Consider the following 16,896-nt stretch of genomic DNA (forward strand, 5'->3'; position numbering starts at 1 on the left):
ATAAAATAAATAAATAAAAAAGGATAAGTACAGAAACTAGTAAGTTTTCCTTCTTTTGTGTGCGCCTACCAATGACTCAACACTTCTGTTTTTCGGTGAGGGGTCTCCTATAATTCTAAATTATTTACATTCTACAAGAACTTTCCTACAACATTTATCAGTTGCCGCTGAGTTACAGCCTAGCGTCAAAGTCAGCTACCCTCAATTAGTGCTATCCAGAATTAAATCAGTATTGAAATCTCCACATATAATGACTTTTCAGTTGTTTTTAATAAGCCTTATTAGTACCCATTCAAATTTCCTCCAGGTGATGATTCAGACATATTTTGAAGGACAGCCTGCATACTGTCAAAACCATTACCTTGTGTGTTTGCAAGTCTGTTACTAAAGAACGGCACTCTAAGAGCTGTTCAGTGTAATACTCATTCAGATCTATAGCCTAGGATTTTACTCCTTTTTTGTGTACAGCATATAGCCACACAGTTTTCTTTATATTACACCTATAGTACTGTGATACCAATTAGTATCCCTGTAGGTGTCATTGCTTAATTTATGTGGCTTCCAAATGATGTTATGTTATCCACAACACATACATGGAAACACCTTTTGATTTTGCAGTTTTCTGTAGTGGTCTGAGAACCCATCTTTCCAACTGAACAGGATTATTATGTTTTGATGAAAAATTCAAAATATATTTTAGTTGTTAAGCTTAGTGGTATCCAAGCAGTAATTTTTGTTTATCCGCTAAATGATTTTATGATGTCTGCAGTTATTTGGCGGCACTGTCTTTGGAAAACATAGACCTTAAAAAAGTCTATGTGAAAACAAAAACCAAACCACAGTAATTAGACAGGAAGTATTCTAGTTACTCTGAATGGTTGTGGAAATTAGTTGTGGAAGTAATAACAACTTTTACCAATACAGGGGGCTAAGACTATATGCGTAAATAGTAGCCCCAGAACAATTAATTTAGCAGAGTTTCCTATGAAGCACAATACTCTCCAGAAGCCTTCTGAAATATTCAGAGTACAAAACAAGCATGTGTGTGTACATAGTATGGTGCCCTCACTGAAAGTTGTTTTTTGTTGAGTCTGATTTTACAATGTTAGGTTAGACTAGAAGTTTGTGAATATAAGCTCTTTACAGACTGTTGTCTTAATATTCCAACTTTTAAAACCAAAAATGTTATATTTCCTGTTAAGGCTTAATCATATCTGTAATGATGTCAGCTTTGTAACAGTTACATATTTCAGTGGATGCACTGGATAAAATTTTTAATTTTAGAACCTACAAGTGATGCAGCTCTGCACAGAACAATTAATATAGAAAACAAGCAAGAAATTCTAATGATTTATGACAGTAATTTCTGCTTAAATCCTATTGCAGCTGGGAATGAAAGAGATTTTTGATGAGAAACTAGCAAATTTAAGTGGAATAATAGGCAGTTCACTTTTATGTGTCAGTCAGATATTCCATAAGGCATTTATTGAAGTCAGTGAGGAAGGAACCGAGGCAGCAGCTGCATCTGGTGAGTATAAATAGCTGTTTCTTTTCTATCACTGCAGCTTTATCTGGTTCCATATTCAGCAAGAAATATGGCAATGCTTAAAGGTGTTAAAAATACATATTTTTCAATTGATACTGTGTAAAATGCCTGTTGTAATTTTACTAACTGTTGTGCATATGTACATGTGTAACCCTGACAGTGTACTGAATAACATGGAAAATAAATAACTATGTAAATTAAATGTATTGTATCTTGGAAACCATTTGGAATAGGGCATATCTCCATATTATGTTTTTTGCTTCAAATGATAAACCCTGTCTTATTCCTGAATATTGACAATTCCTTCTGGGATACTGTGTGTATTTTAGGGCATGTTTTATGGCTTACTAGGTGTCAGTTTGCCACTTTCTTTCCAAGATTAGGGGTGAGATGTATATAAAACCTTCTGGTAGATCACAAAATTAATTTTGTGTAATCTTGTTGCAATCAGTTCTCAATTATTTACAGAATAAATACTTTTTTTACAGACTTCAGGAAAGAAAGGGCTTTTAGCTTTTATTTCATAAAGATGAAGAGCTGAAATAATAGACACTTGTTTTTTTTTCCCCAGGACTAGAAGGGAGATTAGGGTTTAACATTCTGTTGATGTTGATGTCATTAGAGACAGAGCACAAGCTCAGATTGTTTTAAGCATGGGGGAATAAATTGGACACACAGTTTCAAAAGAACCAACCTGGCATTTTTTTGTAGTGATTTAGGGAAATTATGAAAAACCTAAATCTGGATTGCTGGACACAGGTTTTAACAGTTGTTTTCCTGAAAGTGAGTCCAGCATACTAAACTGAGATCTAAACATCAGTCTAGTCTTCTTCTGATTAACGGCAAGCTCCCCCACAATCACAATGGTCATAAACTATTGTGTCTAAGTGGCCAAAGCTCATCAGATTTACAACAGGTCCACATACAAACTTTACCACTTCAGGACAGAAAATTAACTAAAATCATTTATCAGAGTAAAGGTGACTGGGCTAGATGATATATCTGTATAAGTCTATATTGTCTATGCAGAAGAAATTGCACCTCTTCTGCTAATCATCTGCTGTTGGTAATGGGAGGAACATAGCATTCTAAGTGATTGGAAAAATGTACAAGTCATTCCCATTTTTGAGAAGTGTCATTGAATAGATAGGCTTACATCACTGATGTCAGTCTGCTGTAGAATTATGGAACATGCTTTGTGCTAAGACATGTTTATCCTGTGTGCCTTGACTTATGGAAGGCTATAGTTACACTCTATTGCCTAACCAATAAAATAGGTATGTACAGAATGTCACACTAGTTTTGTTTTTTTAGTTTTGTGATTGTATCAAACAATTCCTTGTGTATAGAACAGGTCATTATAACAGAAAGAAATCTTCAGATGTCAAAGTAACTTTGAGCATACTTCAAGGAAGTGTTATAGGACTGTTACTGTTCACAATATAAATAAACAAGCTAGGAAATAATGGTGGAAGCTCCCTGACACTGTTCACATGTATGTTGTTGTATATAGAAATGTTGCAATGAGAGAAAATTGTAACAAAATGAAGGAGGACCTGCAGAGAATCGACACTTGCTTCAGAGATTGACAGTCGATCCTTCAAATAAACTAATGTAACACAGTGTGTATCAGTAGTTGGAAAGATCTATTATTGCATGTGTGCATAATTGTAGAACAGCCATTGGAACCAGTCATATCAATCAAATGTCTGGGAGTAAGGATAGACAGCAATTTAAAGTGTATTCACCACATAAAACTAATCCCCAGGAAGTGTTGTCCACCCATGAAGGAGGTAGCTTACAAAATTCTCATTCCACTTATACCTGAGTATTGCTCATCAGTCTAGGAGATTTACTAGTTAGGATGGCTGGATGAAGAGGCACAATGGTGAGCAAGTATGCCGTGGCTTACCCCAGTTCACTACTACTAGTGCCACATCATCATAATGCACCTGTGGTTAACTAACAAAGGCATAATTTATGAGTGAAATTGAAAATTAAAACAACTTTCCCAATTTTCATCAGTGTATGCTTCAGTATATTAATGTTAACTTTGTTGAGGCCTCAGAATGATCAAATGAATATGTTAGGCAAAACATACAATCTTAAGAAAAAAAAAGTGGCGCTGAATAATAGGATTAAAAAGCTAAAAGTTGTTCAGAATTTGCAAATATATGTTACAATTAAAAGTTACTAGTTTTGACTTGATCAGAGCAATATTTTGGTACAAATCTACATTTTTACGAAAAATTGAAGGTGCTAAGTATTAGACTCAGAAATATCAAAATTTGTATGTAACCTCTGTTTGATGTAAAAAAATTAAATAAGTGACACCAGTAAGCTACTTCTACTGACTTTCAGTTATTTACTAAAAACCAAATTTGGAATGAAAATGTCCTTGTTCATGATAGATTAAGTGTCATTCATATTTGTACTAGAAGGTTCTAATTACAGCACTTGATCACACTCAAGCAATAATACAGCTGCGCTAAAAGAGGTAGTTCAGAGCTCATGTTCTATTCTCAGTTACATTCAAAAAATTCTACCCGGCATGGTTTAAATGCAATCGAGCAAAAACATTTTCAGTAACTAAAGCAAACTTAACTCCAAGAAGATTGTAAATTGTTTAATGACAGCTATTAATTAATAAGTGTCCAATAAAGGGGACATATACAGGGTGTACCAGCTATCTTGTCCACCCAAAATACCTCTGGAACAATAACAGCTATTGGAAAACGACTTTCACCGGTATCAATGTAGGGCTGGGGCCCATGAATGTACATATTTGGAAACATTCTAAAACAAAAGCATATGTGTTTTTTAACACAAACTTATGTTTTTTTAAATGGACCTCCTATATTTTTTCTTCAGCAATCCATAGCATGACAAAGCACATACACAATGGCGTTGATTGCATCGCAATATTCCCATTACTTCCCAAGATATTGAGACGCGAAGTTGACACTTGAAACACCCGACATGCGCTGCTAGCGCACGTCCTGAGGCTCAGGCGTGAACCCCATGCTGCCCATAATCACGATGTGATTGATATGTGTAATCACACCTCCATACTTATCAAGAGGTCCGAAACGAATAATACGGTCTGCTGCCATCAACTCTCATAAGCACATAATGGTTTCCCTCTTGAACGTTTTACGTATCTACGTACACAATATGAACCAGTATCGATCGGTGTACACCCGTCAGGTTGTATTATTTATCCTGCACACCCAAAATAAGGTTTATCTAATGCGTTACATGACCCATTGTGCCTGTCGCGCAGGGCCTGGCTCTACCTAGTCAAGTGTCCAACGTAGTTCCCACTACTGCCACAGTTACCACTTCGCCTTGTTTATGATTTGCGACCCATGCAAACTCCTGTACTCCACCACCCTCCGAGCATCCCATTTGTTGTTGCTTTGGCGTGCAGTACATTGCTTGCCAGTGTAGATGTGCATCAGAGTAATCTAGTGACGGCACGGAGGTAGTACACATTGTGAATAAACGTTGTGTTGTGGAACTTATACTGTACAGTATAATGTACACACATGAAGATATGGTAGAAATGCTGCTGATCTATGGAGAATGTACGTTGATGGGAAATACGTTATGAGATTACTTGTTTGTTGATAGTACTGTTAGCGAACATTATGATTATTAAGTTAATATGTCTGTTTTCTACCCTACTCTACATACCTGTACTGTACCCTGTTGTAGGTGGACGAAATGCTGTTCAGGCAGAACGACTGTACAGAAGACGATTCCCTGACAAGCCATCGCCTTTGCGCCAGATGTTTGGTCATCTCACATCTCGTCTATGTGAAATGGGAAGCTTAAATCCAAGACCTCGACATCGTCCTAGAACACGCACAGATGAACGTGCTGAAGTTGCTGTGCTCGCTACCATAGCTGTGAATCCTTAAATCAGCACATATCAAATTGAACGTGAAGTTGGTGTGTCAAAATCAAGTGCATAGCGTATTCTTAAACATCATAAATTTCATCCTTACCATGTTCATTTACACCAGGATCTTCATGGAAACAACTTCCGCAATAGGGTAACATTTTGTTGGTGGGCTCAGCAAAAACTTCTGACTAATCCAAATTTTTTTGCAAATGTTCTCTTTACCGATGAGGCATCATTCTCCAACAAATGAATTGTCAATATGAGGAATATGCATTATTGGTCCGCAGACAATCCAAAATGGCTCCGTCAGGTAGAGCATCAACGTCTGTGGAAAGTTAATGTTTGGTGTGGGATTATTGGAGATACCATTATTGGACCTTTCTTTATAAATGGCATCCAAAATGGCAGACAATACTCCAGATTTATATGACACAATCTTCCTGTTCTCTTAGACACCGTACCTCTGAACCGGAGAATGGTCATGTGGTATCAGCATGATGGATGCCCTGCACATAACGCCTTACGAGCACGGCGACTTCTGAACCGTAAGTTCCCTGGTAGGTGGATTGGATGAGGTGGCCCAGTTAGATGGCCTGCCCGATCTCCAGACCTTACACCGCTGGATTATTTTCTTTGGGGAGCAGTGAAGGGTGCTGTTTACCAACATGAACCAACAACATCAGAGGACATGAAGCAACGCATTATTGATGCTTGTACAGCCATCAAAGAGGAAACAGTAGCACGAAGTAGGGCATCCTTCATCCGCAGTATGACCCTATGTATGCAAGCCAATGGGCATCACTTTGAGCATGAGATGTGAACGCTATGTTTAGTATGTAGTGCTGGTGTCACAGTGGAAGTTTCTACAAAGGGCCATTTTACCCAGTGATGTTAAGAAACATTTGTTTGCAACAATTTGTCATTTAATGCATTAGATAAACATAACATTGATAATTATGTGATAATAAAATTAATTGGTTAAAAATGTTTACATTCGTCTTCTATGTCCTACCTGAACTTCCCAAACCAAACCATTTTTACCTAAACAACGGTAAAACTTTTAGTCCACTTGCTCGTTTCAGTAAAACCATCAACATGAATTTTACTATTAAGAGTGAATGATTAACTGTCACTTGCACTAGATCTACAGTAAAGTTAAGTTTTAATGTTGAACGGCATTACCTTTTTAGTAACAGATTAACGATAAGCGAAGTTAACTCTGTGACTAATGTTGCGGTACACAGATATGTTACAGAACCGCATCACCCCTAGCCTATGGGTTAATACCTGTTGGAATGTACGACGTTAATGCAGGATGGCAGCAGACAGTATTATTCTTTTCGGTCCTCTTGATAAGTATGGAAGTGTGATTACGCATGTCAATCACATCGCGATTACGGGCACCATGGGGCTCACGCCTGAGCCTCAGGACGTGCGCTAGCAGCGCATGTCGGGTGTTTCAAGCGTCAACTGCACGTCTTAATATCTCGGGATGTAATGGGAATATTGTGATGCAATCAATGCCATTGTGTATGTGCTTTGTCATGCTATGGAATGCTGAAGAAAAAATATAGGAGGTCCATTTAAAAAAACATAAGTTTGTGTTAAAAAATACATATGCTTTCTTTTTAGAATGTTTCCAAATATGTACATTCATGGGCCCCAGCCCTACATTGATACCGGTGAAAGTCGTTTTCCAATAGCTGTTATTGTTCCAGAGGTATTTTGGGTGGACAAGATAGCTGGGACACCCTGTAGATGCTGCTACCTTTGCCTGGGATGGTTGATAGCAGATGTTCTGTTTGGCAGTCCACTGCACCCATATATGAATACAGCCCAGAGTGGCAGTTAGAACAGACAATGCACACCAAGATATCAATCCATTCACATCAGTCAAATACCTGGGTGCATGGTGCCTTGGATGACATCAGAGTTGGGCAGACTTGAAGGTGTTTTCGGTAGAAATAGGCACTGAAATCACGAGATCTGAACACCATCCTGGACCAATTAGATTTCACAGAAATAACTGTTTGTGTACTGCCTGTTATGATGATGAAACCACATGGCATGTAGTGAGATTATTTTCCACTTTTAGGTGAGCCATTAAACTTTGGTGATTGGAAGTCAGGGTGATAGACCATTTTACTGGGAATTTCCTGACCTCATCCTTTAATTCTTTATTACTAGGACCAGCCTTACTACTTAACTGTTTTCTACTGCATTCAAGTTTTGAAAACAGTAATTGCATCCATATTGCATTTCAACTGGTTTTAAAGCAGTTTCTAGCAGTCCCTGACTTGGTTAAATCTCAGAAATGTTGGACACAATTTCATTATTTAATAATTCTGTTAACTCTACTTTTTGATTTTGGACTTCAATTACTGATCACCAGAGTCTGGTTCTAACTATACAGAAACATGGAAATCAACCTCCGAAACTACTCTGGACAAATCACCTAATATTTTGGATTTATTACATTGACAGAACCATCCTCATTAATTTCAGTTTTGAATTCTGAGGATTCATCATTAGAGACTAGAACCATATTAACTTTCACATCATCCTTACAATTGGATTCTATTTTTAATAACCCTTTAGAAGCAGTTAACAAATATTTAAATATTCTTGCCTTTGCTTAATTGCTTGACCTCAACAAATGATGCTGGCACAATGTATTAGCAAATGTGATGTGATGCATTGTGACATAATGCAGGCAGCAGCAGGCAGCTATGGCAGTGATAAAGGTGGTGGGCATCACCTACTGCAGTATCTCCAGGGGGGTCTGGGCACCAGTAAGCGCGCACAGTAGCTTGCAAATCCACTCAGCTCCGTGATGATGCATCATCTTCTTCTAACCTCAGCACTGGTGGTAGTCATGATGTAGTGTCATCTTCTTAACTCTTTCCATCACATTCAAGGTTGTTGTGGCTAACATTCACAGTTTAGTTTCTACACCCGCAAGCAAATCTTAACACTGCTCTCACACTGGTTTTGGCATATTTCACTTTGGTACCCTAAACCGAGTCTCCTGTTTTGTACTGACCATTTTCACAGTTCACTTTCCCAGCCAATGCTCCATATGTGGTGTGGCAGGTAATAATCCAAACAGTCAATACTTTTGTATCAGAGGCCACCTCTGAACTGTTAAGTGTTCTAGTCCCAATAGGTATATTAGATAGAATACTAGGACAAATTTTGTGTGCATGAACTTTTTTTGAATATATCAATCAGTTAAAACTCAAAACTTTTATTTATAGTCATAGTTCTTGATCCCTCTGAGTAAATAGCAAATAGGAATACTTTATTTCTGGGAGCACAAAGAGTAAAGTGGATTTGCAGACTGGAAATGATGGTCAGTACGTTCTGAGTCACTTTCTGGCTGACCGCAAGAATAGTTTTCACGCTCTTTCAAATGGCAAAGATAGGTGTAAAGCATGCACACACAATTTAAGAGTCTTTTCATAATGACATAAAGAAGTAACAACAGTCTGGATTATTACCCGCCACCCCAAAAAGTGTCACCCAACTCCAGCAGCAGGCAGTAGATGAGAGGTGTAGTGCATATGATGTAATTCACTGTTGAAATTTTGTTCCTAAAAGAATCAAGTCAGATATTGCTTCTTTCAAGATATATTTCATGAAAAGGCTATGAAGGCAAAATTAGAGAGATTTGAGTTCACACAGAGGTTTACCCGTGACACTTTCTCTTGTGCACAGTTTTTGAATGGAACAGAAAAGAGGGGAAGTGATTTATTATTTCTGTTTGTGATCTTAAGTTTCTACAAAAATATGACATGTTCAGTCACCCTCATCAGATGAAATTATATCAGAGAATATGTTGTAAATACATGGGCTTCCAGACAGAAGTTACACTATACATCCATTGAAGGGGGATCACTGCCGTCAGCTGCAGAGGGACATTAAAGTGGAATCAGTGGTGACAAGCAAAAATGTGTACTGGACCAAGATTTTAACCTGGGATGTCCTGCATACTAGGCAGGTGTAGTAACCACTGTGCAATCCAGGACACAGCGTTTTCGCAATTACATGGACTACCTCAGTACGTCTCATGGCCAATCCGTACTCAGATCGAGCGCCACCTATCTGCAGTCCCTGTCCATTATACTCCTGTTCACAACTTAGAGTGCCTAGTAAGCAGGACATCCCGAGTTCGAATCCCGATCCAATACAGATTGTCACTCATTGCCATTAATTCTGCTTAATGTCCCACTTCATCTGATAGCAGTGATCCCCCTTGAGTGTACATATAGTATTTCACAGCTGCAGGATCAGTGTGGTGTCTGTTCTTTTGAAGGAACAGGCACCATGCATTCAAATAAAGAAGTTATACTGATGAGCCAATACATAATGGCTGTCTACTTATTTCAAGTAGGTACACCACTCTACAATTATAGTTGGTGCTGACTTCAGTCTATCCTCAATATGTTGGCAAAAATACATGTTTAAAGTCAATGGTAGACATAAGGCTTCATACTAAAATCGTACTAAAAGCTTTCTATGAAAATTATTTTGAAAAATTAGTTGAGGAACCCACTCAAACTGTAAATGGTTGCAAAAACGTACTTGTCCTCTTAGCAACAATAATCCTGAGCACATGGTGAGCATTGTGATGGATACGGAGATTGGTAGCCACAAGGTTGTTGTACTGAGACTGGGTAGCATAACATCCAAAGACACACAAAAATAATGCGAAACATATCTATTAAAAAAAAGTAGATAAAAATTTAATTGATGCCTTTCTAAGAGAAAGTCTCCATTGCTTCCAAACTATGTAAGCATAGACCAGATGCAGCTTAAATTCAAAGAAATAATAACAGCAGTGATTGATTGATTGATTAATACCAACGGATCCCCCATGGTCAGAACACTTACAGAAGCAATGAATAAAAGCATGCTAAATTTAAAAGAATGTAAAACCTAATTTTAAAGGAACATGAAATATCCAAGATTGGCAGTGTTTTACTGAAGCTCAAAATTAAATGCAGATTTCAATGCAAGATGCTCTTGATAGTGTCTTCCTTAAAATCTGGCAGAAAATCCAAAGAGTTTCTGGCCGTATGTGTACACCAGTGACGAGATGCTATCACTCCAATTGACAATAACAATGGTAATGTTATTGATGAAAGTGTCACTAAAGCGGAGTTACTCAACACAGTTTTCTGAAATTTCTTCACCAAAGAAGATGAAGCAAATATTCCAGAAAAGTTGCAAACATGAAAAATTTAGAAGTTGATATCTTCATTGCAGCAAAGAAACGTAAATTACTTCATAAAGGCAAATCGTCCAGTCCAGATCCAGTAGCAGTTAGGTTCCTTACAGAGTGTGCCAATATAACAGCTCCATACTTAGCAGTCATTTACAACTGCTCACTCGACGAAAGATCCATACCTCATGACTGGAAAGTTGCGCAGGTCACACAATATCCAAAAAAGGGAATAGGAGTATCAACTGAATTACACACCAGTATCACTGATGCTGATTTGCAATAGGATTTTGGAACAGTTATTTGTTCGAACATTATGAATTACCTCAAAGAGAATGATCTATTGACACTTAGTCTTGTTAAATACAACTAGTTCTTTGTTAATACGAAGTAATGAGTACTGTCGACAGAGTATCTCAAGCTGACTGCATATTTCTAGATTTCAGGAAGGCTTTTGACACCATTCCTGATGAGCAGCTTCTAATCAGACCATGTGCCCATGGGGCATCATTTCAATTGTGTGACTGGGTTTGTGATTTCCTGTCAGAAAGGTCACAGTTTGTAGTAATTAACAGAAGGTTATTGAGTAAAATGGAAATGACATTGGCAGTGTTATAGGCCCTCCTCTGTTCTTAATCTATGTAGACAATTTAGAATACAATCTGAGCAGCATTCTTAGACTATTTTCAAATGATGCTGTCATCTACTATCAGTAAAGTCATCAGAACAATTTGCAAAATGATTTAGATACTATACCTATATGGTGCAGAGAGTGGCAGCTGACTATAAATAATGAAAAGTGTGTGATCATTCACATGAGTACTAAAAGGAACCTATTAAATTTCAGTTAGACGATAAATCACATAAAGCTATAGGTTGTCAGTTCAACTAAATTCCTTGGGTTTACAGTTATGAGCAACTTAGATTGTAATGACCACAGTGAAAATGTAGCAGGGAGGGAAACTAAAGACTGGCAGAACACTTAGAAGATGCAACAGATGTACTAAAGAGACTGCCTACACTACTCTTGTCCAACCTCTTCAGGAGTGTTGCTGCATGGTATGGGAACCTTTGCAGATAGGATTGATGGAGGAAACTGAAAAAGTTTAAAGAAGGAGATTTTGTTTTGTATCATTGTGAAATAGGGGTAAGAGTGTCACGGGTATGATATGTGAGCTGGGGTGGAAATCATGAGAAACCAATACATTTTTTTTTTTTGTTGCAAAAGTGAAATCTTTTCATGAAATTTCAATCACCAGTGTTCTCCTCCCAATGCAAAAATATTTTGTTGATGCTCAGTTACATAGGGTGAGATGATCACAGTAATAAAATAAGGGAAATAAGAGCTCACACAGAAAGATTAAAGCATTTGTTCTTCCTGCATGCTGCCAGACACTTAATTGTGAACTGAAGACTAGTCACATAGATACAGATGTTTATGTAGATTGTGGCTTGGTCCATATTTGAAATGCAATACAGCCGCAGTTCTCCATGGTATGGATGTGACAAGTCCCTGAGAGGTTTCTGGAAGTACATGGCACTCTGTGTCTATGAACATGTCACATGATTCTCACAAACTATGGGCCAGTGGTTTGTGAACACAGAGATGCCTGATGACAGATCAGAAGTGTTCCTTCAGGGAATTTGTGGCCAAGAGATCAATGTGAGTTCATTATAATGCTTCTCAAACCAAAGTAACAAGAGTCTGGCTTTGTGACAGAATAGTTATCCTGAGTTCATTATCATGCTTCTCAAACCAAAGTAGCAAGATTCTGGCCGTGTGACAAGGACAGTTACCCTGCTGAAAAATGCCCTGGCATACTACTACTGTTGCCACCGGACTGCATCTGAGCGGTCCATGTTTTGAGCAGCCATTCATCTCGATCACAGAGTATCTAAGTCATGACCGTCAATCTGGCACAACAATAAATGTGATTCATCTGACCAGGCAACAAGTTTCCATTGGCCTATAGTCCAATTTCAGTGCTCCTGTGCCCATTGCTATTGTAGTTGAAGACGTTATGGGTCTACAAGAGAACAAGTAGGGATCGTTTGCTGCGGTGCCCCCTGTTCAAGAGTGCTCACTGAATGGTGTAGTTCAAAACACTCACACCGAAACCAGCATTGTACACTGATGTCAGAACTGCTACAGATGTCTACCCATCCTGCTTTAAAGAGTGGGCAGGCCTCCATATTCTGTGATGAGGCATGAACATCCAACACCTTTTCACCTACCATATCCCATTGATGCTCATTATTGTAGCACATGAACAGCCCAACAGTTCCACTGTTTTCAGTATTCTAATTCCAGTCATAACAATCTGTCTTTTGTCAAAATCACTTGTGTTAGTGGATTTCTACATTTCTGGTTTCTATTGTTGCTACTATGATTTGCCACTCATCTCTGCTCTACTTACAAACTTTCCACACTGCAGCATGTGGCATTCATTCTTACAGTGGGCAGTGCTCATGTTTCTGCTGATCAGTGTATCTACTTATCCATTTATTTGGTCAGTAACAATTATCTGGTTTAGTATTTTAGATGTTGTTCCATAACAATAACTGCAATGAACAAAATATTTTACATGAAACTTATATTGATAATTTTAAATTTTCTGTTGTCATGTATGAGTAGGTAGTAAAAGTGAGTGGGAAGATTGAAAGAGTTTATAAGAAAGATTTCATCTTGTCAAGATTTTAAATGTATATCTTTTCATCTACATCCACTGGCTGACAACTGGCAACAATGGATTTGTGCCATCTTGTCAACAGTTGTCACTATCTTCAAGAATACCATGTTAAAATAATTTCTCCCTCCGCCCAGACATCAATTTTTTTATGTCAACATGCTTGGCCTTGTAGAAGCTTCCACCTTACAAGTTTTGAGGTTGTTTGCTTATAACTGTTTGAATTTTTCTCCATGATGTGACACAAGGTCTTTAGAGTTAGATTGGCATCAATAGACTAAAGACAAAGTAAAAGCAAAACATAATTTCTATCACATTTCTTAATTTATTTTCTCTATTGCAGTTGTTAGTGAGCTTCCTGGATGCCCTCTTACTGTGACCTGTTCTCTGGTTTATTTAACATTCTCTAGTAAATTTTGCATTTATTCAAGGTTGCACCCTCCCACTTTCTGCCCAGAAACCTCCAGAGAGAAACAACACCAAATTAGTATCAAATTCACAAACACTATATAAGCTTCACACACTTATATTCAGTTATAGAATTTGTGACAAAATTTTAGCAGATATTTATTTCTGTCCCATGACATTTGTTACTAGGATATTTAGAATCACATGCTGTAATCTCGGTTGCTCCACAGCATTGTTAAACACATTTTCGTCCACCACCATAGTCAAGTCAAAGTCCAATTGCTTAAAAAAGCTGATCTTACTCATAGACCTATGGTCTGAGGTACTGGCTCTGCTCCATATTCCACATCATACCGGATAAGGCTGAGTCCATACAAGCAAAATATTTGCAGAATAGCAGATGTGTATTAAATGGATGTACTGCTGTGATGCACAGTGCAGATGCAGCAGTCCATATGGGGGCAGAATTCTGCAGCTGTGGAATTTCATACCTTGCAGCAGTTGTACAAACAGGGGTCAGCTGACGGCAGTCAGTGTTGGGAGTGGAGTGGCCATTTGACAGTAGGCAGTGTTTCATTTTTTGTTTGGTGTTTGTATTTGCAAGTGTTTTCCACTATGTGTCTTCTAGATATAGAGAAAAATGATGTATAATGTAAGTAGTGAAAAAGACATGTATTTGAGGCATTAGAACCAATTATAAGGATAGAATTAAAAAAGATACAACATTGGATGAAATTTGCTGTAAATTAATGCTAGATTTCACAGAGCATTAAAGTAGAGAGAGAAAATCTGTTGGCAAGTATTTATTTTCATCTCTTCATCCCTATAATAAGTTCATGACATGTTACATTTTGCTTTCTCTCATACAATGTATCAAATAGACTAATTCAATTGCAATTATGACAGAATCCAATGACAATTTTTTTTAAACCTGTAACTAAGGACAAGACAGATCAAATATTTATGAAAATTTGCAATGATGTGATTTTGAAGTATTCCTGGCATGGCTGATTGATGATTGGGTACTGAGAAACACATCATTTGCATTGACTTGTAGTATAATGATAAATGTGTAATTGTTTAATTATTTTATTGTAAATGTGCATACAAAACGCTATAATGACCAACAAGAATGAAACTTTGGTGGCTTCATTCATTAAAATTTGTTACAAGGTGTGACAAAGGATGTTCTCATGCTGGTTTCGGATAGAAGCGGCAATAAAGGTATTAATTCCTTTGCATCACATGAATTAAGCTTGGACAACTATATTATTTGGAAGAATGTCACTTAATCAATAAAAACAGAACATTAAATTAACCTCTTTCTGCTCTAGAACAGTTTTCTGGATCGTGTGAGGGAGTCAACAATAACACATCAGGTTTTTTAATGTTCAGATGAATTTACAGGTTCAACTAACGATCAGTATAAAACAATCACATTACCAAAATGGAACTTGTAAAGGAAAATGCATGTGACAACTCATAGTCTGTCTTATGTAACACTCAAGATTTTGATTTGACTTTGTAGAATAAAAGCTAAATTTTTGGTTGGAGTCTCCCCTTAGGGCATTTCTCATTTGTGGATTTATTTTTTAATTTTTTTTATTTAGTTCTTTTACTGCTGTTAAAACTAATTCCATTGAAATCTCTGTTTATAATGTTGGAAATTTAAGTAATTCCACAGCAAATGAGGGGGACCGAGACATTAGATGCTCATTTAACTTTCTAAATTATAATGGAGAACTTAGTTCTCTAGTCATGATTTACAAGCATACAATTCTAAAAATTGCCAGCATGCTATTTGTATGTCATAAAACAGGAAACCAGATAAAGTGATCCAATATCAACCCCAAGATACGAGATATTTAGGAAGACCATACAGTCAACGAACTGAACAGTTTATGCAGTCACAGAACAAGAGTGTATCCAATGCTGATAACAGAGAGTAACAATGATCCTTGGAAATTGTTCTGCACTCGGATACATTCCTAAACAACAAAAGTTTGAAAAGCTGTCCATTTCTGCTCATGCAAATCAGTGTAGGACACACCTTACATAAGCATCTATGTGTCTTTTTCCTCACGTGTACAAAATAGCAGGTACAGCTCTGGAGAAAAAGAAAAAAATGATAATTTATATTGGAAATATTGTCAGATAGAAAGGGGTTATAACTTAATTTATCAGAAACTTTTAGCTAAAGCTGAGTAGCTATAACTCACTTACCTTTTCTGTTACAGGTGTCATGTGTCGTCAGAAGAGATCTCTCCAGGAGGTCATCTCATTTACAGCGGACCATCCATATCTCTTTTTTGTATTACACAAAGACAGTAACACAGTATTATTTTGTGGGCGGTTTTCTTAATTTAACATTTTTCCTGTACCTCCATTATAGGAGTAATACATGATAATATACACGAAATCTGTGTTATATTGATCCTGGTGTTGAGTTTCAAGTTTTAACTATGAATACCAATTTTTGAGCATAGAAATTCCAAGATTGAAATAGTAAACAAACAGTTGATTTGAACATTATTGGTCATCCACTGTGCATTGGGAAAAAAACTCTTTCCTTTTTTTCTTGTTCACTGTTTTTTCTCTCCCACTTTCCACTCTTTTTCTCTCCCACTTTCATATTTCTATGGTTGCAATGACACCATCAATTTAAAAACAGGTGAGAGGATAGAATCTGGCCACTTGGAGGGGATAAGATGTACTGGTCATGGCTGTAGTAGGTAGTTGTTGGAAGGCAGAACAGGGGAGAAAGCTAGCTCAGCTTCAATAGCAAATTTGGTCTTAAACAGCCACAAATAATATCAGATGCTAATGGAATGGTGCAAGACATATGACACTCACCTACCAGCCCGCTCACCTAGTATTCTATGCTGTTTAATGCATCTAAGTGTATCTCATCAATCAGCTACAGGTGAATGATTGCCTTTCTTCATTTCTATCCATGGGTTTTTCATTTGCCAAAGCCAGATGCCTGAGAGCACAATGAGCAACTACTGGTGTTCAAAAGAGTAGCAAAAGTAGGGAAAGAGAAAAATGAAAACAAAAAAGTTGAAAAAATACAGTAAAGAATGACCAAGGTTTCTCTTCAATCAAAGTTATTTTACCTGTACGG

General features: G+C 37.3%; 1 protein-coding gene across 2 annotated transcripts in view; it reads left to right on the plus strand.

Moving 5' to 3' along the window:
* The window catches only part of LOC126234295 (ovalbumin-related protein X-like), a 130,059-nt gene extending 113,796 nt beyond the window's left edge, over positions 1-16,263 (plus strand). The window contains exons 7-8 of one of the 2 annotated variants that reach the window (XM_049942981.1): positions 1,387-1,528; positions 16,010-16,263. In XM_049942981.1, the coding sequence (XP_049798938.1) occupies positions 1,387-1,528; positions 16,010-16,134 (267 nt within the window). In that variant the 3' untranslated portion in view covers positions 16,135-16,263. Of the gene's footprint in view, positions 1-1,386; positions 1,529-5,263; positions 6,361-16,009 lie in introns of those variants that run through there. The other variant, XM_049942980.1, reaches the window with a different exon arrangement.
* The last annotated feature ends 633 nt before the right edge of the window (positions 16,264-16,896 follow it).

Source organism: Schistocerca nitens, chromosome 2 (assembly GCF_023898315.1).
Source record: "Schistocerca nitens isolate TAMUIC-IGC-003100 chromosome 2, iqSchNite1.1, whole genome shotgun sequence".
Taxonomy (NCBI): domain Eukaryota; kingdom Metazoa; phylum Arthropoda; class Insecta; order Orthoptera; family Acrididae; genus Schistocerca; species Schistocerca nitens.